The sequence below is a fragment of the Sturnira hondurensis genome, unplaced genomic scaffold, assembly GCF_014824575.4.
Source record: "Sturnira hondurensis isolate 20B ecotype Veracruz unplaced genomic scaffold, ASM1482457v3 Scaffold0014854, whole genome shotgun sequence".
Taxonomy (NCBI): domain Eukaryota; kingdom Metazoa; phylum Chordata; class Mammalia; order Chiroptera; family Phyllostomidae; genus Sturnira; species Sturnira hondurensis.
Window position 1 is genome coordinate 2,209,776 of NW_028087485.1, and position 23,818 is coordinate 2,233,593.

General features: G+C 49.3%; 1 protein-coding gene across 1 annotated transcript in view; it reads right to left on the bottom strand.

Moving 5' to 3' along the window:
• Positions 1 to 22,974, bottom strand: part of HABP2 (hyaluronan binding protein 2) — a 35,640-nt gene extending 12,666 nt beyond the window's left edge. The window contains exons 1-5 of the mRNA XM_037063893.1: positions 22,811 to 22,974; positions 12,796 to 12,832; positions 3,338 to 3,448; positions 1,511 to 1,618; positions 224 to 340 (exon numbers count right to left, since the gene is read on the bottom strand). Of these exons, the coding sequence (XP_036919788.1) occupies positions 224 to 340; positions 1,511 to 1,618; positions 3,338 to 3,448; positions 12,796 to 12,832; positions 22,811 to 22,879 (442 nt within the window). The 5' untranslated portion in view covers positions 22,880 to 22,974. The remainder of the gene's footprint in view (positions 1 to 223; positions 341 to 1,510; positions 1,619 to 3,337; positions 3,449 to 12,795; positions 12,833 to 22,810) is intronic.
• Between the last annotated feature and the right edge of the window lie 844 nt (positions 22,975 to 23,818).

A 23,818-nucleotide genomic window follows, 5' to 3' on the forward strand; every position in this document is an offset into this window, starting at 1 on the left:
CTAAGATGATTGGTTTTGGATGGGAAGGGACACAGATCAGTCGATTCTTAGTAACCACCCAGGGATGACGAATCTTAAAAAGTCCTAGTTATAATGGCCACCATAGATGTTATCAAAGCATCAGATATATCTGACTGCCCCCCGCCCCCCCGTAGGGTAAAGAGGCCCCAGGCACACACCAGGGCAGAGAAAGCCTAGCATAGAAGGGGCTGACAGCACTTACCTGTGGAGCAGTCAGCACCCCTGTAAGGGTGTTTGCAGGCACAGCGGTAGTGGGGAGGACTCTGAATAACAAGACATTCACCCTGGCCACATGCGTTTTCTTTGCACTTGTTCTGCACTGTAGAAGAGCCATAGAAAAGAAGTTCCAGAGGTATGGGATATTGTATAACTAAGCAGTACAGCGTTTGGGGGAGGGCTGGCTGGCAGAGTGTGTGCCTCTGTCCGTGGTCCTGAAAGACTGGGGCTCCCTGGACAAGGTTTTTCTCTAATCCTTGGCTCATGGATGAGTGTTTTGCCGTTCCTTCCCGCGTGCATGGCCTTTGTTATTCTCTCGTGACAAAAACCATGCTAATTTTTACACTTTTAACAAACAGAGCTGCAACTTGGGTTTCTCTATTTCATAGCTGATTTTTTATTCCATTTCCAGTTTTCCTCATTCTTCGGAGAAATTAAGGGAGGAACACAGAAACTATGTCTATATCAATATCTCAAACAATCCTGAAACATTTGTGGAAAGGACTTGTAGGATTGAAAATAGAATAAATAAGTAAAGAGGACACAGGAGAAAGAAGTCAACTGTAAAACCCTCTATATGTAAGACCCCCGCCGCCCCCCTTACCTGGTTAGATGGTTCCTAGATGGAACAGGATCCAGGTTCATATTAGAGGTGCAATTAGCCCATAGAATTTGTACTCCTCATGCATATGTTATTCTCACAAGGACTCTTGAAAGGGAGACACAGCTTTTATCATCGTCTCCATGAGCAAGGACAGCAGGAGGAAGGAGCATGGAGCCAGGAGTTAGGCACCAGGGGTCTACTTTATGCTCTTCTCTTAACTGGCTGTGTGACCCCGAGTAAGTCCCATGTACTCTCTGTGCTCCCCTTCTCTAACTGAGTTGGGAATTATGTGCCCTGAGATTCTTCCTGCTGTCCCATTTGAGACTAACATTTTGTGGTTGTAGTCAATCGAAACACTCAGAACAAAAGAAAACAAAAAGTCCTTAGTGAGGAATACATCTTGGTCAGAGTCCATCTCTTATTTCCTCTTAGCCTCAATGTTCTCATCAGCAGAATGGGCATAGTAGTCCTATTTATCACACAGAGGTGAGGATTCAGTGAGGTGCTGCCTATGATCATGCTGAAGAATCCACAATGTGTATATGATGTGCATGGTTATCAACCTTTCTGTGGGATCACTCAGCCCTTCTTGACCCCCTAGAGTTGGAGGAGGAAACTGCCTCTTGTTCAACTCAGAGAGAAGAGTGAATCCAGAGGCGATACACTCACCATTCTGACATGTTCTTCCAGAGAAAGGGGCCAGGCAGTTGCAGGTGAAAGTGTCCCCACTGACAAAGCAGTTTCCACCGTGTTCACAGGGGTTAGGTAGGCATGGGTCTAAGACACATAGGCAGAAGCAATGTTTACAATGAATAGGAGGTGAGAAACTTCCTACTTACACATCAAATTTCATTCTCCTACCCAAATGAGAAAGTAACTACATAAGCAGTGACAGGGGAAAGGGGCAAACACACACAGCCTTTAAAGAGCAAGGAAAATGGCAGTCGCATGAGCAGGGACAGGGATTCAGGTTGGAAACAGGTCAGGATGGAAGGAATAGTTCCTATCACCCATAGGCCTGGATTTCGATGGGGCCTTTCTCACTTAGAAACTCTCCTTTCCATCATGAGGGTTTTTCTCCTCCCAGTCTCACTGGGAGTGCACGGGGTCTGTCTCTGATGCTGAATGCATTTCACAAGCCTGAAGACCTCCCCTACTCCCAGTGCCCAGGGGTGGAGGTCAGGCCTGGGAAAGAAAACCCACCCCTAACGAAACATAAGCTTTCTGAACATCAGGCAAGAAGACCAAAGGCAAGAGGGTGACAGAAAAATTGACGGCAAGGAGGAAATGACCCAGTGGCCTTCATCTTTCTTCAACTACTTGTTCAGTTAGATTTTGTCATATTTCATCTGTGCCTTTGGCTTTTCATGGTTGTCTGAATGGATCTTCCCTCAGGGAATTCTTTATCCTTCTGTTCACACACATTGTTCTTTGGTTCAGGAACTAGGATCCCTGGGCCCAGCTCTTGTTTTGATGGTCCCTTCTGATGTTCCCCCGATGCCCCATATCTTAGCCCTGCCTTCCAGGCCACTTCTCACAGTTACACAGCTTTTATTCCAGCTGCTAGTTCTTTCCATTTCTTCTTCTGGTTTAGTCACATGGCTTTGCTTGGACCAGCTTTGCATTTTTCCTTTCTGTCCTATTGCTCAGTTCAGAAGCCGCAAAAAAACAGAAGCGAATGTGGTAGAAGCACGTCTGTGTGAGAACACACACACACACACACACACACATCGTGACAACTGTGAAAGGCTTCTCATGAGTTGAAAGATGAAATAAAGCTCTGGTCAGGTAGCTTGGTTGGTTAGCATACCATCCTGCATGCCCAGATGGTGGGTTTCATCCCTGGTTAGGGCATATGCCAGAATCAACAAATGAATGCATAAATAAGTGAAATAATAAATTGAAGTCTCTCTCTCTCCACCCCCTTCCTCCCTCCCTCCCTCTGGCTCTCCCTATCCCCCTCTCTCTTTTCCTCCTTCTTTCTCTCTAAATAATCAATTCTAAAAAAGAAAACTGAAATAAAAAAACATAGCCCAGATGTAAGGGAAGGAAAGACCCAATGCCAAATGTGCACGTGCTATAATCTGATGCTGAATGTTAACTCAGACTCCTCTTTCTAATTAGGACCTACCTGTAATCAAAGCTCTGGGGATGAGTTTGAATATGACTCCTACTCACAGCATCAAGAGACCTAGATGATGAAGCACTGACTTTCTGTATCAATTTGGCTAAGTCAGCACCTCTCTTGGCCTCATTTGTTCCATCTGTCATTTGAGGGCAAGAGAGGTGGTCTTTAAGAACCTCCCCCATCCTCACAGTATATAATTCTAGCTGGAAAAATAGCCAGTTTAAGTCATTTCCTTAACACTTGGTTGCTGATGCCCATCAGAGAGTGGTAGGAGGTCCTTGCAGGTGGTCACACATAAGCTCCCCTCCAGGTATGCTGCCCTCCTCCTGGGAGGCACCCCCAACCCCGCCAACAGCTTTAGTACCTACCATTGTCTGTGTAGTACCAGTCAGGATTATTGGGGCGGTCGACAGCACTACTGATGTTCTCTTCCTGGGTTTGATACTCAGAGCTGTAATCATAGTTGTCAGGAGTCCAATCTATAGGAGAGAGAAAACAGGACCAAGGAAGCCCTAGTCATTAGATCCAAATAGATCAGCATTTTATTTTACCAAGTGTCCCCCCCCCCCAAATTTCAAAGTCCTGAAGAAGGAGGCATGTATCTTTCTAGCTCCTCCCACTGATGGGGTAGACAAGAGGTCAAGCATCATTGAGTTTCCTTTTCTTTTTTTTTTTTTGGTGTTGGGGGTTGCTTTTATAACCCAGCAAAGCAGCACTGGCACCGATAAGAGTCAAGAGCACCTGACTGGAAATGGGAAGAGGTCAAGTCCTGGCTTCCCATTAACTGTGACCTTGGACAAGGCAGCTGTATTCTTGGTGTCCCTGTTTTCTCATCCACAAACAGCATAAAGATGACTGGAGCCTAAAAGTGTGCCAAGGTCTAATCTAAGATCTGCCCAAGGCCTAAAAGTGTGCCAAGGTCTAATCTAAGATCTGCCCAAGGTCATATCCAGTGGCCCTTGAGTGTCTTGTTGGGTGGTTCTGTGAATGAAATTTCTTGTTGGGACTTTGTTAGTCACCTTGGTTTAATGAACTCAAAGAAATATCACTGTCACCTTGGTCATAGCATCAAAGTCTCCCAAGTTGTGTCCAGAAAGTCATCATAACAGCTAATGTTTACTGAACCTTTACTATGTACTAAGCATTTTACATGATCCATTCATTTCATTCTCATAAAAATCTAGATGTGTTATTATATCTATTTTAAGTTGAGAAGCTCGAGGTTGAAAGAGGTCAAGTAACTTGCCCAAGGTCACATAGCTAATAAACAGTGGGATATAAATTAAGACAGTTTACCTCCATAGAACCCCAAAATCCCACTGGCTTGACTGCCTCCACTGGCCTCTTACAGGCCTCAGATACATCTATGCTTGCCCTTGGGGAAGGGGTCCAGCCATCCCCACTGGATAGCCATCCTGCTAATTAGGAATCACCCAATGACAGCCTTGAGAAGGTTCATGGATCCCACCCACTGAAAGACAAGGCAGTGGATGGAGTTCCCTCAGGTGTAGACCTCACACTAGGCCAGTCAATTGGGAAAACCAGGTGGATGCGAGGCTGGACTGGAGCTCCTTGTGGTCTGAGGCTTTGGAGGATACGGGAAGCTCTGTGGCTCATGGAGAGAAGTTTGAAATTTGCAGAAAGTTTGCAGAAGCCATCCAGCCTGGAGGGCTGTGCACGGAAGGGCACGAAGATCCTTTAAATTTGGGATGGACTGCAACGTGTGTTGAAAGTGCCGTATGGGAGCATCCCCTGGGAGGGTTTCTTCACCTCTGAACTTGAAGCTTATTTTGTCCTCTCTATTCTGTTGGTACTTAATCCCGTTGTCTCGATAAAAAATGTGCATTGTACAGCACTGACTTTGCTGTCTCCAGCTGGCAGGAGTGTGGCAGGCAGGAGCCCCACACGGAAGCTGCCCAGAGATGCATATGATAATGAGGCAGGAGAAAATGCAGATAGCGGGACTTGAAAAGGCGCTCCCACCGAGCCAGCTGATGGCTCCGAGACCGGCACTTTACCTAAGCCGGATTATCAACCACGTTACCTCACTCGTCTCTCGGTCATTCCCTTATAGTCTTTATCTCTTCGGCTTTTTGAAAAATCGACTTTTGCACAATGGCTGTTTTATATTTCCCATTAAAATGGAACTATCTTTTTATTTCCTTTTTGAATCTGCCAACTCTGGTTCCTTGCCAGAGTTTCACCTCATTTATCACAGTGTCAAGTCAAGACTCCCTTTGCTTGCTCATTATTTCTCCCGAACTGCTTTTCCCCACTATGAAAACGCTCCCAGAGGGAGCCACCTTTCCGGGGATGAGGATCTGGGTTGAAGATAAGGCCATTGTCTTCCTGAAGCAAATAAAGTTTCTTTCCATCTAGTTTGATAAAGCAGAGAAAGAGAGAAAGAACGTGAGAGAAAAATGTTTTTCTGAGTTTGACATACAAGATCTCAAATTGACATTTGGGAGAGACAATGGAGTTTGGTAATGAGGCAGTGCATCCTTTATTTATTGTTTTTCTAACAGGTGTTTATAGATAAGTGCCTCCAGATTACCCCTGTAATTTTTCATAGAACTCCCATGGGGGAGGGTAGGACTAGCTAATTTTGGCTAGGCCATTAAAAATCAACCCCTTTAGGGGACTAAATGGCCATGGAAAAAAATACAATAAAGAGTAAATTAGAAGAAAAGTGAATCAACCCCTTTGCAGATATTTGGAGATGAGAGTTTTACGTGGATGGAATGGAATGGAATGGTTTTTCTGGGTGATGAGGGATGGATGAGCTGTTGGTTGGAGGATTTTGAGTTGAATCCAGACCTCAGAACAAGGTCTGCTCATTTCTCAAGGAAGCTAAGGAGGGAATAAAACATGCAGGCTTTGAATCACACCCCTGCTATTCCCCAGAGCCCAGTACTCTTGGTAAAGGTGGATTGAATCAGGAGAGCCTTGGCAGTCACAGGGCACCAGAAGCCATCAGCTGGAGGGCTGTGCAAGGAAGGGCACACAGATCCTTTGCACTTGGGATGTGCTGTAACATATGTTGAAAGTGCTTTATGGGAGCCTCTCCTGGGAGGGTTTCTTAAAGCTTACTGTGTCTCTTCTATCCTGTTGGCATTTAATCCCATTGTCTAGATGAAAAGTGTGTATTGTATACCCTCAGTGGGCTAGGTATCATGCCAGGTGCAGGAAGGTAATGGGAATAATGGAGAGTAATACAAGTAAGAGTGGGATGTGGCCTCTGTCAAAGGAGCCTCTTGTCTGGGTTGGGTGGGGACAGAGAGCTAGCCAAGGAGGGAGATGAAATAGTAGTGAAGAGGTAGGAGCCCTGGCTGGTGTAGCTCAGTGGAGTGAGTGTGGGCCTATGAAACAAAGGGTCGCTGGTTCGATTCCCAGTAGGGCACATGCCTGGGTTGCAGGCCAGGTCCCCAGTAGGGGATACATGAGAGGCAACCACACATTGATGTTTCTCTCCCACTCTTTCTCCTTCCCTTCCCCTGTCTCTAAAAATAAATTTAAAAAAATATTTTTTAAAAAAAGAGGTAGGGAAGACAGATGTGGCCAAGTCTGAGGCTCATCGCCCTCTGGTGTTGACTGAACTAATCTGATGGAAAAAAATGGCCCTGATTCCCCCCTCTCCCTGTATCCACACCTTTTGCCCTGTGACTTCACAGCTCCTCCCACCAAAAGGTAAAGCCAGTTTCCCCAGATGTGTGGTCTGGGCTGCCTTTGGGACTTGGTTTGGTCAATAGCGTGTGGTGAATGTGTGCCTGGGCCTCAAGAAGCCTGTGAACTTCCTCTCTCTCTTCCTCCCTTTCATGGCCCCCAACGACTGCCATGAGGACAAGTGTGGCCTTTTCTACAGGGCGATGAGAGAACATGAGAGGCACCAGCAAGGCCAGTGGTCCTGGCCAAGGTCTATCTGACGTGTGAGGAAGCCCAGCCAATCCACCAGCTCAGCCTGGTCCAGACCAGGAGAACTGCACAGCTAACCCCAGTCTACGTTACCGGCCTCAAGAATTAAGATCTGAATACATTGTTAATGGCTAAAATGACTGCATTTGGGGCAGTATGTATATTATGCAGTAATAACAAATGTACACACAGGGCTTGATGGCTACAGGGTTGCTGATGGGATTAGAATTTTAGATACTAGAACATTCCTCAGTGGCTTGGGTGGCTGCAGAGTTTCAGGTTCCATGGCCAGATCTCATATAGCACTTCTCCCCTGTGAAGGGGGTTAGTATGTATCTTGTTCTATCTGATTTGTTTCCTCCAACGTGATAGTTGGTGTCTCAAGAGCAGGGCCACGCCTAGTCCCCTTTCTACCTCAGGGCCCAGCCCAGATCCCTGTATGTAGTTAATGTGTGTGTCTGACAGATTAATTTTTCCCTCTGTGACCAAGCCCCTCCTTCTTTAGGTTGCCCCAATCATGTTATTATGTTACGTTATTACAATTGTCCCAATTCTTCCTCTTTTGACCCCTCTACCCAGTACCCTTCTTCCCTCCAGCAATCCCCTCCCCTTAGTTCACATCCGTGGGTCATGCATATAAATTCTTTGGCTCCTCCATTTCCTATACTGTTCTTAACATGCCCCTGTCTATTTTGTATCTACCATCTATGTTTCTTAATCCTTGTACCTTTTCCCGTATTCTCCACTCCCTCACCACCAGCTTATAACCCTCCAAGTGATCTCCATATCTATGATTTTGTTTGCTAATATTTTTGTTAGATTTGGTTGTTGATAGTTGTGAGTTTGTTGCCATTTTAATGGTCATAGTTTTGGTCTTTTTCTTTTTCTTAAATAAGCCCCTTTAATATTTCAGATAATACAGGTTTGATGATGAAGAACTCCTTTAGCTTTGCCTTATCTGGGAAGCACTTTATCTGCCTTTCCATTCTAAATGATAGCTTTCCTGGATAGAGTAATCTTGATTGCAGGTCCTTGCTTTTCATCGCTCTGAATACTTCTTGCCAGTTCCTTCTAGCCTGCAAAGTTTCTTTTGAGAAATCAGCTGACAATATTATGGGAACCTCCTTTGTTAGTAACTCTCTGCTTTTTTCTTGCTGCTTTTAAGATTCCCTGTTTATGTTTAACCTTTGGCATTTTAATTATGAAGTGTCTTGTGGTCCTCTCTGGGTCCAACTTGTTTTGGACTCTCTGTGCTTCCTGGACTTGTATGTCTATTTCTTTCACCAAATTAGGGAAGTTTTCTCTCATTATTTTTTTCAGATAAGTTTTCTATGTCTTGTTCTTCTTCTTCTCCTTCTGGTATCCCTGTGATCCAGATATTAGCACATTTGGAGATGTCCCAGACTTTTCTTATACTTTCCTTATTTTTTGAATTCTTATCTCTTCTTTCTCCTCTGGTTGAATGTTTATTCCTTCCTTATGTTCCAAATCGTTTATTTGAATCCCGGCTTCCTTCCCTTCACTGATGGTTCACTGTAGGTTTTTTTTCACTTCACTTAGTGTAACATTCTTTTATTCCTTTATGTTGTTTACCATATTCAATGAGTTCTTTGAGCATCTTGATCACCAGTGTTTTGAACTCTGCATCTGATAGGCTGTTATCTTGGTTTCATTTACTTTTTTTTTCTGGGGTTTTGCTGTGTTCTTTCATTTGGGCCATATTTCTTTGCCTCCTCAATTTGGCAGCCTCCCTGTGTTTGTTTCTGTGTCTTAAGTAGAGCTGCTTTGACTCCCCATGAAAGACACCTGTCAATTGTGTGGGACAGAGGCTTAGGTAGTCACCGGGGTGAGGCAACCCACTTCACTGCTTCGTGGCTCTATGTGGGGAGAGGGCTTGGAGAAGGGACTGTGCTGCTGCCTGGCTTCTGGGGGTTTGCCTGGCACTCACCCCATTTCCAGTCACTTCATCCACTCCCTGTATGTGACTGGTGCAATTTCCAGCTGTTGTCCTGGTGTTGAATCCCAGAGTGGGTGGGTTTGTAAGCAGACCCTTCAAGTAAAGTTTCCTGAAAATCTGGCAGTTTCTTCCACCACCCCAACCTGCACTGGTTTTTCTAGCCAGAATTAATGGGGATTTATCTTCCTGGTGTTGGAAGCCTGGGCTGTGGGGTCTGGCCTGGGGCTGAGACTGCTCACTCCCAAAGTATCCCTCCCAATTTTTACCCACCATATGTGGATGGGGGACCACCTGTGCCTGTTCCAACGCTGCTGCCGCTTCTCCACGCCACACCTTGCTTTTCCACCCTGTCTCCTCGTCTCCACCCCTCCTACCTGTCTGGATGGCTGTAGCTTCTTAAAATCTTTGGTTGTCAGACTTCCAAACAGCTTAATTTTCTAACAGTTCCAGGTGTTATTTGTTTTTGAGATTTAGTAGTAATTCTTGTTGTGGTTGCTCGAGGAGACAAAGCCTACCTACCTACATCTCCATCTTGACCAGAAGTTGCCAAGCCCTTCCTTCTGACTGGCCCGCACACAGCGGGCACTTAGCTTTGCCAGCAAAGACGGGGTCTGCTTGGAGCAGCGTAAACCGGGAATTTCTGAGAGAAAGTATATGAGATCTGGATCAGGTAGTTTGTGAGAAAAATGCTTGTTGAGCTATGTAGGGGTCTAGAAACTGGCCCAAGTACCGTTAGACGATTGTAGAAAAACACTCCTGGTTCAAATACAGATTCCTTGAGCCTTTCTCTGGGCTACAGAAAAGGGTAGAGCTTTCAGGGAAGAATGGGGCAGCTGTCAGAAGTATATCCTATAGAGTAAATATAAAAAGGTATAATAGCTATAAAAAGAAGTCCTCGTGGATTAGTCTATTTATCAGAGTCTGTTTCTAGAAGTTATCAGGAAGAATAGTGAGAGTATCCTGTGTTAACCCAAATAATCCTAATAAGAGGTTATTATGTGTGAAGTATTTTACACGTATTAGACGCTACACTAAATAAATGTGTTGCACACAATCTTATTTAACCATAGGATAACCCTACATGGCATAGGTATTATTATTGCTACTTTACAGAAAAGCAACAACGAGGGCAGCAGGAGATGGTATCTGAAAGCAAGTCTACCTAGCTCCATGTCTGGTGTGCTTTTTTTATAAGCGCCGGGGCCCCTTTGTGGGTTTACGTTTCATGAAACTCCACGGGTTTTAGCTTCCAGGAGGTGACATGCACTGGAAAACCTTCTTTCGCAAAGGCTCCTGGTCCCTCGGCCAGGATTACCGCGGTCCAGACCCGGGGTCTCTCAAACATAACTCCGGAGTTCCTGTGACGGAGGCTTTGCAGCTGCTCTGGGTAAACAGCTTGCCAGATGTGTGGAACGGAATGAAAATCCCAGGAATGCCGTCCCTGTGGGCATCATCCATCACCGTGGCACAGACGGTCCCCCCCCCACCACCACCACCAAACCCCAGCCCTGTCCGTCTACATTTGATGCTTCCAATCTGGCTGACAGGGCGAGCCCAGCGGAGACCCTCGCTGGCAGCTGGCAGGACAGCTGATGGATGGGCTCAGGCTGAGTGGCTGGGCAGAGCTGAGCCCGCTTTGAAGAGGCATTTCCGCAGGCCTATTGGCTGCGCGTCACCTGCTTTGGGGAGATGGGCAGAGTCTGTGCTGTTTGATGGCCACCTCTTCTGCCACCCACTGGGGGTTGTGGCTTGGGCACCTTCTGCTCCAGGAAGACCCTCACCGTGCAGCGTCTCCAGCAAGACCAATGGAAGAGAGTTTGCCTGTGGCCTTGAGAAGTGTTTCCTTGGCTAGGTTGTTGTCAAAAGCCTGCTGGGATCTGATACATTTCATCAAAGTACAACCCCTCTGTGAAATTAAATCAGACCAGAAAGGGGCGGGGGGGTTAAAACCTAACCTGCTCTTTGCAGAAAGACCAACCCTGGCATCTCACCCCACTCAGCTGCCAGAGGCTGGCAGAACGCCTTGAGGTGGACCCAGAAGCCCAGGTGGTATACTCCACAGTCCCTCCCAAAACCACACTATCAGAAACTATTGGCAGAGTCCTCATGGGGACCAGAATTTCATGGTATAAATTCAACAATCTCCACTCCTGGCTAGGTTGTGTTTTAGCTTGTGCTTAAATACTACCAGTGATGGGGAGGTCACTACCTCACGAGAGTCCAGAAGTCTTTGCAGACTTTTGGACAACTCTGGTGATTTGGAAGTTCTTCCTATTTGCAGATCAAATCTGACCCTAGAGCCTCGAGTCTATTTAATTAAAGCTTTCTGGACACATGGAAGGAACCCACTCCTTTTTCTGTGACCTCTGTTCAGGAGGGGCACCGTTTACAGTAGTTGTTCATGTTGTTCACTGTATAATTCCAGAGCACTGTAGACTCGGAATCACTGTCGATGTCTTTCTCAACTTTCTGGTGGATGGCAATAACATGTCATTAGGTAAAGATGCCTCTTATTTCCCACAGAGTCCCCCTCATGGGCGAGGGGTGGGGCTGCTTTTCAAATGCTTGAAGAGAGTGAGGTCCCTTGAATCTTATGCTCCTGTCTCTTCCACTGGGTGACACCACTGTTCTGTAGCCATTTTCTCTCTGACACCCGGACCAAAGCAGCCCCTTCGATGGGGCCTGGGCACTTAGTGCTCAAGGCCAGGGAGGCAGCTCGGCTTGCACCACCCTTGGAGTCCACAGACAGGTGGCCAGTCCGGGGAGCCCTCTGAAATAGGATTCTCCAAGCAACTGGATTTTGTGTTGTTGGATCGAACATCCTCCTCTGCTTTGGGGAGAGACACAGGTCCCCTCAAAACCCACCCCTGATGCTCACATACAGTTCTGTTCGCCTCCACAGACACTCCTGAGGTCACGGGGCAGGATGAGGGCCAGCCATTGATTGCTTTGAGCTGACACGAGTCTGTCTGCCTGTCTCAGGCTTTGCTGCAGAGGAGCATTAACAGCTCCATGGAATCTGGTAATTGCCATCTTTGCACCAAGTAAGTCCCAAGGTGAGACGGTACTACAGTCTCCACGTGCTGTCTGCCCAGCTGTTGTCCTTTATGGGTGGCCAGTCCTGGTCACTACCAGTAGGGGCTGCCCGCCTCTGCCCCAGTGGAGTAGGGAGTGGACTTTTCTTCCTTAGGCTCAGAGCAGCAGGGGAGGCTTCGGACCCAGAGTCAGAGACCAAAAGTGGACGATGTGGCCTGGAGGAGAAGCCCTGCTCAGGCTTGGCTTGGCTGTAGGCGCCAGGCATAGGAGATGGGAGAGGGAGAAGGTGAGTGGGTGAGGGGTAAGTCCATGGAGACAGCCCATGTGCAGGAGTAGGACTCACCGGGGAGTGGACACACTGAATCTTGAGGAAACAGACCAGGTCGGGGTACTGGAGGGAGCCACCACCAGGGGCAGGTCAGCCTGGGGGCCACCTGCTCAGCTCTGACACCATCCTCTCAGCCTACAGGGGCTGGTTTCCCACCTAAGGGGGCAATGCAGGGCTGGCCCGCCTGGAACCAGTCACTGCTCAGTGACACCCTCACTTTGTCTTGTATCTGTCGCCTCATCTCAGCCACCAATGGGCTGGGTGACCCGAGGCCATCTGTGTCCCCTCTCTGGGCCTCAGTTTCATCTTCCATAAAAGGAAGGGGTTTAACTGCATCAGCGGTTTTTCCCTTGAGACCAGGTGTCACGTGTCTCCACGGGCAACTGGAAACCGCGTGAAGCGTTCAGTGTGTGCATGGACACACAGACACCCAGGAGAGCGTCTTTCTGGGACAATCCCCAAAGGAGTCAGTGACCCTTCTGAACCATCAGAACTCTGAGGTTGCGCCAACACGCCCACGTGTGGGTCACCTTTCCTCCACCCCAGGACCAGCCTGGGGTTGGTGGGGACCCCAGGGTGATGGGCACACTCACCTGGGTCCGGGTCTAGGAGGAAAGACATCAGGGAGAACTGAAAGACAAAATGACACAGAACAGAGCGAAAGTGAGCCCACCGAGCTGGCTGACGGGGTCTCCAGAAAGGCCAGGCTCATCGTTGACGCAGTTCCCCAGACCAGCGCGGCCCTTGGCCTGTGGCGTTCCTCACGCAGGTTTTGCTGAATGAATAACAATATCGACAGTTCCTCCGAGAAGGCAGTACTTAGCAGAATAAGAAAGCTTTGCTCGCTTAGTAACTGGAGTATTTTCTTCCGCTCAAATCCAGGGTCAGTACATGAAGACCCCTTGGGCCAAGGCCAGTGGTTACGGTTTTACAAACAAAGTTTTATGGGGACAGGGACATGCCCATTGCTTATACACTGTTTATGGCTGCTGTGCTGCTGTGGTGACAGGGTACCTGTGACGGGGACAGTACAGTACCCAACAGTTCTTCCCTGGCACTTTACAGACAAAGTGTGCTGACTTCTATTTTAGGAAGCCAGAGGTCTATCACCTGACCCGTTCCCTTTGGGTCCCGGTGGCCAGAAAGCCGAGGTCACTGTCTTGGTACCCACCTCTAGTGAGGCAGCTTGGTATGTTTGCTGTCTCTGCGCTCAGCAGATGTTCCATCTTTTTTTCTTTTTTTAAGTGTTGTGTTACTGTAGCCTTCCTTACCCATTTTGGGGGCCGGGCAGATGATTAATTAGGAAAGAAAGGTCAAAAGAGAGAATGCATCCTGAAGTGATGTACCGAGGACACAGCCTCAACAAGAAGCATTCTTGATGAAAGTACCCATCCTGCATCTGGTCACGAGGAACACGACAGGTCCAGGGCTTGGACTTCCTGAAAAACAGCCAGCTCGGGCCCCTGAGCGGGCCAGCATCATACAAGACGAAGAAAGATCTGAAGACCGTTCTTTCCTGAGACTGAAGAGACACAACAGGATGCAGCATGGGATCCCTGACTGCATCCTAAATGTGTAAGAGCAGCTATAAAGGACATTACTGACACAACTGGGAAATTGGAATGTCGACCAATAGGAGGTGGCATTATTGTCTCGATGTTGAACTTCCTGTGGGTGACGATGGTATGGTGGGTCTGTAGGAAAATGTTTGTATTCTTAGGACAGGTGAGCTGAGGGGTAAAGGGGACGTCTGCAATGTGGGTGTACATGACTCAGAAAACCACTGATCACACACACACACACACACACACACACGAGACAGAGCAACAGAAAGCAATGTGGCAAAGTGTCTGTTGTCCTGTCTCTCTGGGTGAAGAATATTCATTGTGTTAGTCTTTCCATTCCTCTGCAGGTTTGCAAAATTACAAAATAAAAGATCGGGGATTGGATAGGAGGGCACAGAACAGAAGCGGGGCCATGGGCCACCTGGACAGGGCCTGCTCTGGGGCCTCGAGGTCCACAGCCTGTTGCTGTGGGAAACGAGGCAGGGGTAGGCACTTAATTGGGGGGGGGGGGGCGCAGTAGGTTGGCTGTGGGAGGGCTCTGCAGAGGAAGGGCCACCACATACACATACACTGGAGCCGGAAGGGCAGCCAGGTGTTATGCTGCCCAGAGCCAGCAGGTGGCAGACGTGCCCTTCCCAGGAGCTGGAGCTGGTTGGCATCTAGAGCCAGGAGGGAAACCAAACAAAAAGCAAGCCCAGCAGGACCTCCCTGGCCTGGTGGTGGTGGCTGCGGGGGTTCAGATCCCACCCACTCTCAGAGAGTCCAACAGCTGCTGCCCAGCTGCGCAGCCTGCCTGGGCTGCCTGTCCGCAGATCCCAGGATCCAAAGCAGGCCCCCTCAGCATGTAAATTACTGGGTCCACCCAGGAGAGAGGCTGTGGTGAAATGTGGAAAGTAGCAGTCCAAACACCATACTGGGGATCTGGGGGGGCCGTGTGGAAAAGACCGGGGCTGCGGCCAGTTATTGCCGCCCAGCCTCTGAGTTCTGAAGCTGACCTGGGTCATGGTCGGGCCCGGTGGGGTCCCATGAGGAGACGTAATATCTGCTTTCTTTCATTCCACTGTTCTGTTCAATTTTCCCACACAGAGACAAGGAAATCAATGACAAAAGTCCTCTTTCAGGGACTTGCAAATCCGAAGAAGACCATCAAGGGAAAGGAAGGAGGAAGAGGAGAAGGAGGAGGAGACAACTCTGATCTCAGTTTACAATAGTTAAGAGCTGACAATATGCTAAGGTTGGTGCTAAGGGTTTTACACGCATTTCGTCTCGTTTGTTGCACAGGATAATTGACCACGGAGGTTCTAGAATTAAGTCGATTTTAGAGGTCAGAAAACAGGTTTGCGGGGATGAAGTTGCCTGGAGCAACTCAGCTAATAAATGCGGGAGCCGACACGCATTGCGGCCAGTTTTACGCCTGGGCCCTGGCTCTCTCAGTCTCCGTGGCTGTGAGCAATGGGAACCTCGGCGTGCCTGGGTTGTGAAGGAAGGGTGGAGGAGACGGCTCAGAAGAACTCCCTGACCCGAAGAAAGAGGCAGGGCACTGAGCTAAATTAAGAGATGAGGCCCCTGTGCTTAGAAAGCTCTGAGACGAGCCTCTCCACTATACTGCTGTGACCCTTGTCACCAGACAGCCAGTACCAGAGGTCTGGAGTCTTGCAGGGAAGGGTGATCAGTGGGGAAGACAGGGAGGGGCCTTGAGGTCTAATCCATGCTGTGCTATCTTAAGCAATTATTCCAACTCAGGTTCTTCCTCTGCCTTTCAGATTCTAAACTCTCTGGAAAACAAAACAAAAGGGCAGAGGCTAAAGGTCTGGGTCAATGATTTCCAGGAATGAGCTGCTAGAAAATGCTCTTGGAGTCTTGGGAAGCAGTGGAGGGGAGAGATGCGGCTAGTCCAGCCCTTTGGGGCCGGAAGCTGGGCTTAGAATGAAACAAAGCAGAACGACCTTTCACCTGGTAGGTGGAGGATTGGGGCTCCAGTCCCACCCATCCCTTCCCCTTCAGAGGTTCCTTCTCTCTCAGGTGAATGGTAGTGGCTTAGATGTCACTGACCACCAGGGAAGGACTGTCTTCTTCCCAAGGGCAGCTGGGTAGGAGAGAGCTCTGCACCAGGGCCAGGTGAGGCTGCAGCTGCTGTGCAGGAAGGCAGGCCCAGGGCAAGAGGGCACAGCTCAGCAGGGCCGCTCCCCACTGCTGAGCAAAGAGCTCAAGGTCAGGGTGAGGGGTGCGGGTGACAGAAGATAGGAATTGCCAGTGTTCTGGTCATCAGCCCAGCTTCTGCCTCACACCACCTCCTGCCCAATGCGTTGCAAACGTGAGCTGTGTCATGTGATGAGCAGCTGTGCAGAGCCTCATAGGCCTTTAAAAAAAAACTGGTAGAAGATACGTAATATATATATATATATTTCCACTTTAACCATTCCTTCGTATCCCATTCAGTGGCATCAATTACAGTCACAATGCTGTGTTATCATGGCAACAACCTACACCCTAAACTTTTTCATCATCCCTAACGTAAACTCCATACCCATCAAACGGTAACTCGCCTTCCTCCTTCCTCCAAGCTCCTAGCAACCTCTATTCTCCTTTCCATCTCCAGGAGTTCGCCTAGTCTAGGTACCTCATGTGAGTGGAATCCTAGCCCGCTTGTCCTGTGACTGGCTTTATTTCTCCATAATGTGTTCGAGGTCTGTCCATGTTGTAGCCCACACCACAGTTCCACTCTTTTTTACAGCTCAGCAGTATTCCAGTGCACATCACGTTTTGTTCATCTGTCGATGGACACCTGGGCTATTTGTATTTCTCAGCTGTTGCGAATAGTACTCAGGTGTTGTGTACAAAGAGCTGTTCAAGTCTCTGCTTCCCCTTTTTGGGGGGTATATACCTGAGCGTGGACTGCGTGGGTCATGTAGTTATTCTATTTAACCTGATGAGGAGGCACCCCACTCTTTTCCACTGTGGCTGCACTGTTTTACATTCCCACCAGCACAGCCTAACAGTCCCCGGGCCTCCACATTCTCGCCAACACTTGTTATTTTCCCACGGTAAAAACTCTAGCCGTCCCAATGGGTGTGAAGGGGTGCCACTCAGCCCTTCCTAGTCACAAGGAGTCTCATCCTTCTTGCTCTAGGTCACAAGCTGTGCCAGGCTGGCCTAGGATTGGCAGGTACTGTGGCTTTGCTCTGATCTGAAGCTTGGGGCAGGGAGGGAAGGCGCTAATGGGGAATCTGGAGGCCAAAGGAGCAGGCACTGCCAGTGGTTTCCTTCTCGGTGAACCCGGGACCCACAGGGACATGCTGGGGTGGGGGTGGGGGGGCATCGTGGAGAGAGACAGGCCTGACCCGTCATGTACAGAGGAGGCAGCCGGGGCCCGGCAGGGTGACGCACCCCTGTGAGGACATCCGCAGATTGGGGCAGGGCAAGGACTGGAGACTGGGTCTCCTCGGTCTGAGGCCAGTCACCTGTGTCTGGTCCCAGCTGACTGAGGGCTGGCCTGCAGCTTCAAGTGCTTGGCACAGATGGGGTAGGGGACCGGTAAGAGGCCCATCGGGAGACGTGGAGAGTTTCCATTCTGATCTGGACGGCTCGATAAAAATCCAGATCTCTGGGCTCCGCCTGCAGGGATGGTACTTCCGTGGGTCTGGAGTGGGCCCAGAACCTGTGTTTTCACCCAGCACCTGGGTGGCCCGGGCCCTCAGCCACCCTTCGAAGGTGCCTCTCTTAGTCATGCGACTGCTGGTCAAGGGGGCTCCTGGGCCTCTCTCTGTTCCTGTGTCAGTTGTGGACTCTCTCTGCACCTCGCTTTCCCCAATTATAAAAGACAGAATTCCCTTATCCAGCCTGATGTTTTGTTTTGTTTTGTAGGTATTGGGCTGAGGGGGCAACTAAGCATTTGCAAAGGATTGCCCTACAAGTGAGCACCTGGAAACACATATTGGCCCAAATGAGCCACCCCAGGGACTTGGGACAAATGGTGTGGGGGTGGGGGCTGGTGTTGACGAGTAGGGAGCAAGGCCATCCAGGATAAGTGGATTGGATACAAGCAAACATTCATTTCTGGATGTGATCACGCACCTGGAAGCCCTTCAAAAAGGCAAAGGAGCGAACAAAACAAAAGCATGAGTGAGTCTGAGGCTCACCACGCAGGCACAAGCCCCTGCACCGGCCTTCTTGGCCGATCCACCCCCCGCGAACAGCCCAGGGCTGCCGAAAGAATCTGCCCTCCAGGGGAACCAACTCCGCCCCTGAGGCCGTCCTCAGCTCTGTGCTTCCCATGGGGCGGGTCACCAACCCCTGGTGACACCCAAGCTGGTTTGTGTGGCTCCTGGCCAGGGTGTGACAAACCATCAAAACACAGGTGAAAAGTCATTTCCTTCTCAATTTTACCATCAGCCCTTCTAGTCCCCTCACAAAGGAAGAGTCGGAGGGTGTGGTGAATTTCCATTGTCTCCCCCAGCTCATCTCCCCTTCCACCAAGGAGAAAGCAGGCTTCAGGCTCCCGGCTCCGGGTGAGGACTGCAGCCAGTTAGAATTCAATGACATCGTTTTGTCTTGCATTCTTTGATTTTTCCATTTATCGTTTCGACGGTTTCCTTTTAAAAACGCATCTATTTGGCTAGGGAAAAGGTGAGTCGGTTTCACAAAAGCATGAAGAAACTAGTTTGGGCTCTGACTTGATTTCTGAAGGTGGATTCGGGCAGGATGAAAATTTTGAAAGCGCTGGAACTAGCCAGTTAGCTGTCTGACGAGACTCGCTGCGTCTGGGGCTGAAAAGAGAAGCTTCGGGGGCTGTTGAAGGAGCCTCCGGGGAGAGGATCCTCCTCACCTCCCACCTGCTGCCCGAGTCTCAGGCCACGGACACCTCTGACCACTTTCCCACCCCCTTGGACGGCCTCATCGGTTTCGGGCAGTGCCTGGCACGGCGACCCCTCCCACAGTGCTTACGAGCACGGGGCTTGGCATCGGGCAGACCTGGGTTTGAACCCCCGCTCTGAAAAGGCCCAGGGCTGCCCTCTCTGGGCATTCATCTCCTCTGGAGCTTAGTCCCCATTCTGCAAAGTGAGGACAGTGGTGGTCCCTGCCTCAGGGGGCTGTTGGGAAGCTTTAATGACATCATAAGCCTAAAGCACACAATGGCTGATAAATGGTTGCCGTTGCGACGATCATGATGACTAATAGCGGCTGATTTTTTAAAAATGTTTTACTGATGGACGTTGGCAAATCGAGGAGCCACTGAGAAAAGTACATTTGGCACCACAATCTCTTCCTGGAACTTGTTTGTGGGGTCACACTCACGTCACACTACCCTCCCCACCCACCCCAACTTTTTCTTTTTTTTTCCTTAACCTGGGATCTTTGCCGGAGTCCTAAGCCAGGAAACTTGTTATATTAATTATGAAGAAAAAGCATGTTTTATTTAAAATCCCCACTGCCGAATGTTCTGCCACGCCATCTCCCTGTGACAGCAGAATGGCTTGTGCATTCGGGGACCCCTAATGAATTTAAAATACAGCGATGTCTGTGCCTGGGTGTACTTCCTGCGAGCTGATTTCCCTAAACAGCGGTGTGCACTGCTGAGGCTAATGAGCTGGGCTCATGCACGGGCTCCATTAAAAAAAAAACCATAAGAAGGTGCCGTGAAATTCAGTCCATCTCTTTTCCATAAGACAGCAAGAGGGAGTGACGTCTCCTGAGCCTAAAGAGACAGATGTTCTGGAGCATCAAAGCTTTGCAAAGGTGGCTCACATCTTCCCATACGAGGCCTTCTTCATACTAGGGGCCATGAAGACTTGGGTACTTGAATTAATCAGAGGCTGAGCCCACTTTCTCGACCATCCGAAATCAGCCCCGATACTTCAACAGCCAAGGTGCTTCTGAACAATCACCAGGCAAGATCGCTCTCTGTCTTTCTCTTTCTGTTGCTTTCTCTCTCTCTCTCTGTCTCCAAGGTAGAACCAGGCAGATAATGTGAACCAAGCAGGCAGAAAGGGGGTTGAGGGTAGAGAATGATGGGGCTTGAGCTTCTAACAATAGTAGCAGCAGCTTCTCCTCGCTGCCAGGCAGGGAGGTGAACTCCGTGTCACTAGGATGTCTGGTTTTCGAGAAAGCTTAGAGAGTTGTATTTTTATGCAAAATGTTCTGGTTTTCAAATGCTGCCGAGCAATCAAAAGGAAATCAATGTGTCGAGCCAGACAGACCTGGGTCCCAATCTTGGCTGGGAAGTTGATCTACCACCTTTGGGCTGGTTTCCCATCCATAACACAAGGATAACAGTGCAAGGCTGTGCTGGGGACAGGTGTTCAAAGCTGGCCAGTGAGGACAAACAAATCTAGAGCAGACCAGGCAGGCCCTACACACGGATCCATGTCCACTGCAGTGGTATTTGATCTAGACCACTTTGGGTGGTCAATACCTGAGTAAGAATCAGAGTTGAAGATGAGCCAGAGATACCTTCAGAAGATTCACGGCATGATCTGAGTTCATGGGGGCGTGACTGGGGCCTTTCCAATGGGTAACCATCATAGACCCTGGGAGTGATTTTCTCTTCATTTGTAGAGGCGCATGGAGTTCTTGACACTCCAACTACCAAACAGTGCCCTCGTCTAAGAGCCTCCTGTCCGTATGGGAGGGATCAGGACCCGGAAGCTCTGTGGACTGAAGAATTCTCATCTTTAGCCAGGGTGCAGGCAGGAGACCTAGTCTAGACAGATGGACACCAGCCATCACCTAGAACTCAGCCTTGTTACTTCCCAGCTACATGACTCAAGGCCAAATTCCCCAGCTCCTCACCTATACATTGGGAGTAATAATAGTACCTACTTCTTAGGGGAATTCTGGGGATGAACTGATCCGTGGGAAGCACACAGCCTGGCACACAGCATTTCTCATTAAATGGAAGCAGTTGGGGCCAGAGAGGCCACCCAGCCCATCTGCTCTGTGGCGCCATCCCTCCCATGATGCCCCGAACTCTCCAAAGCATCTGAGCAACTTGGCCACCCTCCCCCGGAGGTCTTTGTACTGGCCGGTGGAGCGCAAGCTGCCTTCCCGACCACCTGTCTGGCGCACATCTAGGGCAGGAAATGCTCCGGAGCCCCAGGTCCTCTCCTTGGAATTGACTAAGCTCATTGCCTGAAGGCCCTCTCTCATATTCTCTCTTTTATCCATTGTTGACTTATAATTCCATCGCTAACCCTAAAAAAAATCACTGGGGCTTGCAAAAACAGGTGGGGGAATTTGGGGGGACCATTATCTTTTTGTGAACTTCAAACAGACTGCATCAGTCCATCTCCTTGCCTGCAAACTCTAGGACCTAATTCTTTCTGACTGGTACTGTCTCTGGACCCCCTGTGGGCCTCTGATAGTAATTTCCACTGCTTTTCTCTAGATCTGTGATATTTCTGCTGGATTTTGGCCCCAGACATCCAACAAGCAATCAAATGATGTGGAGAGCTTGACAACAATTTGTCATCGTAGCCACACCACACACACACACACACACACACACACACACATGCAAGCAAGTGGGCATTGGAAAGTGAAAGTCTCTCAGAGGTCAGTCACTTGGCAGCTTAAGACAGGGCTAAGGTAGGTTCTGAGTACAGTTTGCCAAAAGGGAAACTGTTGGTTTTTGAATCGCGTTAATCAGAAAACCTGGAATTGAATCTGATTCCTGCAGGAAAAGCCCAAGGAAGTAAAATGGGAAATAAAATGGGTTAGTATTTAGTGCAATGAAGAGGTTATGGCTCTTTTGGGGGTTCTATCCCCTGCTCACTCTCTGCCCCTCCCCCCACCCAGGGGCATGTGTTCTGATTTTTGCAGACAACTTTGGTCCATTCTGTAAATTTGAGGGGAAAAGCTGATGCTTAGTGAATGTTACATGCGTTGCCTTGTTTAGTCAACCGTGACCCTCCCCTAGTTTGGGGATATCATCACTTGGTTCGCTGTAGAGGAAACCGGTGCTCAGGGAAATCATGCCACCACCCAGCATTCCACAGCTGGAATGCGGCCAAGCCGGGGAGCCAATCCTGGCTCCCAACCCACCCTTGGGCCTCCAGCCACACCCAGTGTGGAACTCCAGGAGGAGAGCTCTCTCTCCCTCTCTTGTTTTTTTATCCTCACCCAAGGATATGTTCATCAATTTTTTTGAGAGAGAGAGAGAGACATCGATGTGTGAGAGACACATCAGCACCAATTAGCAGCCCCTCCATACAGCCCCCTGACAGGTGATCGAATCCGCAGCCTAGGCATGAGCCCTGGTCAGGAACTGAACCCACAGCCTTCTGGTGTATGGTGGGGCACTCCAACCAACCGATCCCCTGGGGCCAGGGAAAAAAGTGCTCTCTCTGTGGAATGTCCCACTCACGTGACCACAGAGACCCAGTGACCCCCTCGGGCGCAGTGGCTCACAGCAGAATCCGGCATCTCCACAACTCATCTGCTCCCAACTGTCTCAAGTTCCCCATGCAGGACCTTCTGATGTCCCTTTTGTCCCCTGCTCACTTGGGCACCCACGGCAGTCACAGTCGTGGGACGAGAGGAGAAAGAATATGCTGCACACAGAGCTTCTCTCCAAATCTAATGCATCTACTACGTCAGCCTGTCGCCAGGTTCCTTGGCAGCCAGTGGGACTCTCTTCCAGGGCCAAGGCACAAGGAGTCTCACCCTGGGGTTGCCCCAAATGGCTGGCAAACTGGGTGTGTGTCAGCGTGTGCAGAGAGAGTTTGCAGCTTTCACTGGCTTCTCAAAGGGGTCTGTGAGGCCCGTGCGAGATCGAGAGCCACGGCCTTAGTGGACTTTCTCACCCCCACCCCTTCCTTTGGGAGGTGTCCGTGGAGGCCCTCTTCCGAGAGGGCTCAAGTCAGTTGTACGGCTTCGTGGCCACTCGGCACAAACAGGCCTGCCTCAGCTCTGGCCCTCAGATGTACTTGACTCGACCACACTAGCCGTTCACAGCTAAATTTCTCATTGCTCCTCACCCTGCTGGTTTGGTCTTCCTAATAACCTCGGAGACTCTCAACTCCAGGTATTTGAAAAGAACACTTACCCCAGAGGCTGTCTGTCCCACCAGAACCACAAGCAGCAGAACGTGGAGATCAGACATTGTGGCGAACATCTCCGCAGCTTAAGGACCCTTCTTTTGCTCTAAACACAATTTCTTGTAGTGCCTTTACGGGGGAGTGGGGAATGTCAGTCTGCAAGGGTTCAGGAACAAATGGAGGCAATGCAAATTATTAACTAGGCATCAAATACTGTTTAATGTTTTGCAAACCAACTATCTTGATTAAACAAATGGTAACTTTGGGGCTGGGCTGAGTCATGGGGTGGTTCCTTTTCTGGGAGAAAGCCTCCAAAGACAGTATCAGACAGAAAGAGCCCCTGGCCGAAGCTGGGGGGCTGCCCGATGTTCAGTGCAGAGGGCCCGATGGTTAACGAACATCCCGGCTGCAGGACGAAAGCCCCAAGTCAGGTGAGGCCTCTGCCACAGGCCTCTGACATTGCTGATCCGCACAGAACGTTAAGAGGTCCTGATTCATCGAATGTCAGGCAGAATTAAGGCAGGGGTGAGCTCCCAATAACATCACGCTTTATATGCAAGAAAGCGAAATTAAAAGATGCAAAACCGCTATTGACAAACATTGATTCTGGGCCCTTTGAAGCATTGCCCGCAGTTGCTTGTTGGCTTCAAAAGTTTCCCTTTAAATTTCATCACATAAGGTTTATACTTTTTAATTACTCTTTTTCCTTTTCACTGGAGTCTTTCTTTGATCAAGAGGGGAGAAACCCATGATGCTCATGTTTGGGGCCAATTGTTTCCTATGTTCCTCATTTAGTGAGGCCGGTTGTAGGTAGGGCTGTGTAAAGCTACAGTTACCGATTAAGCGTGGGTTCTGGTGGACACAATGGATATCTCTAATACGCATGGTCTTCAGCTCCTGTAAACACCTGACTGCCCACAGTAATCTAGGCAAAGGCTCCAGAAATCTTCCCACCTGAGTCCTAAATCAGGGTTCTCAAACCTGCTGCTGACTGAGGTCGGTGCTCCCCCAGGCCT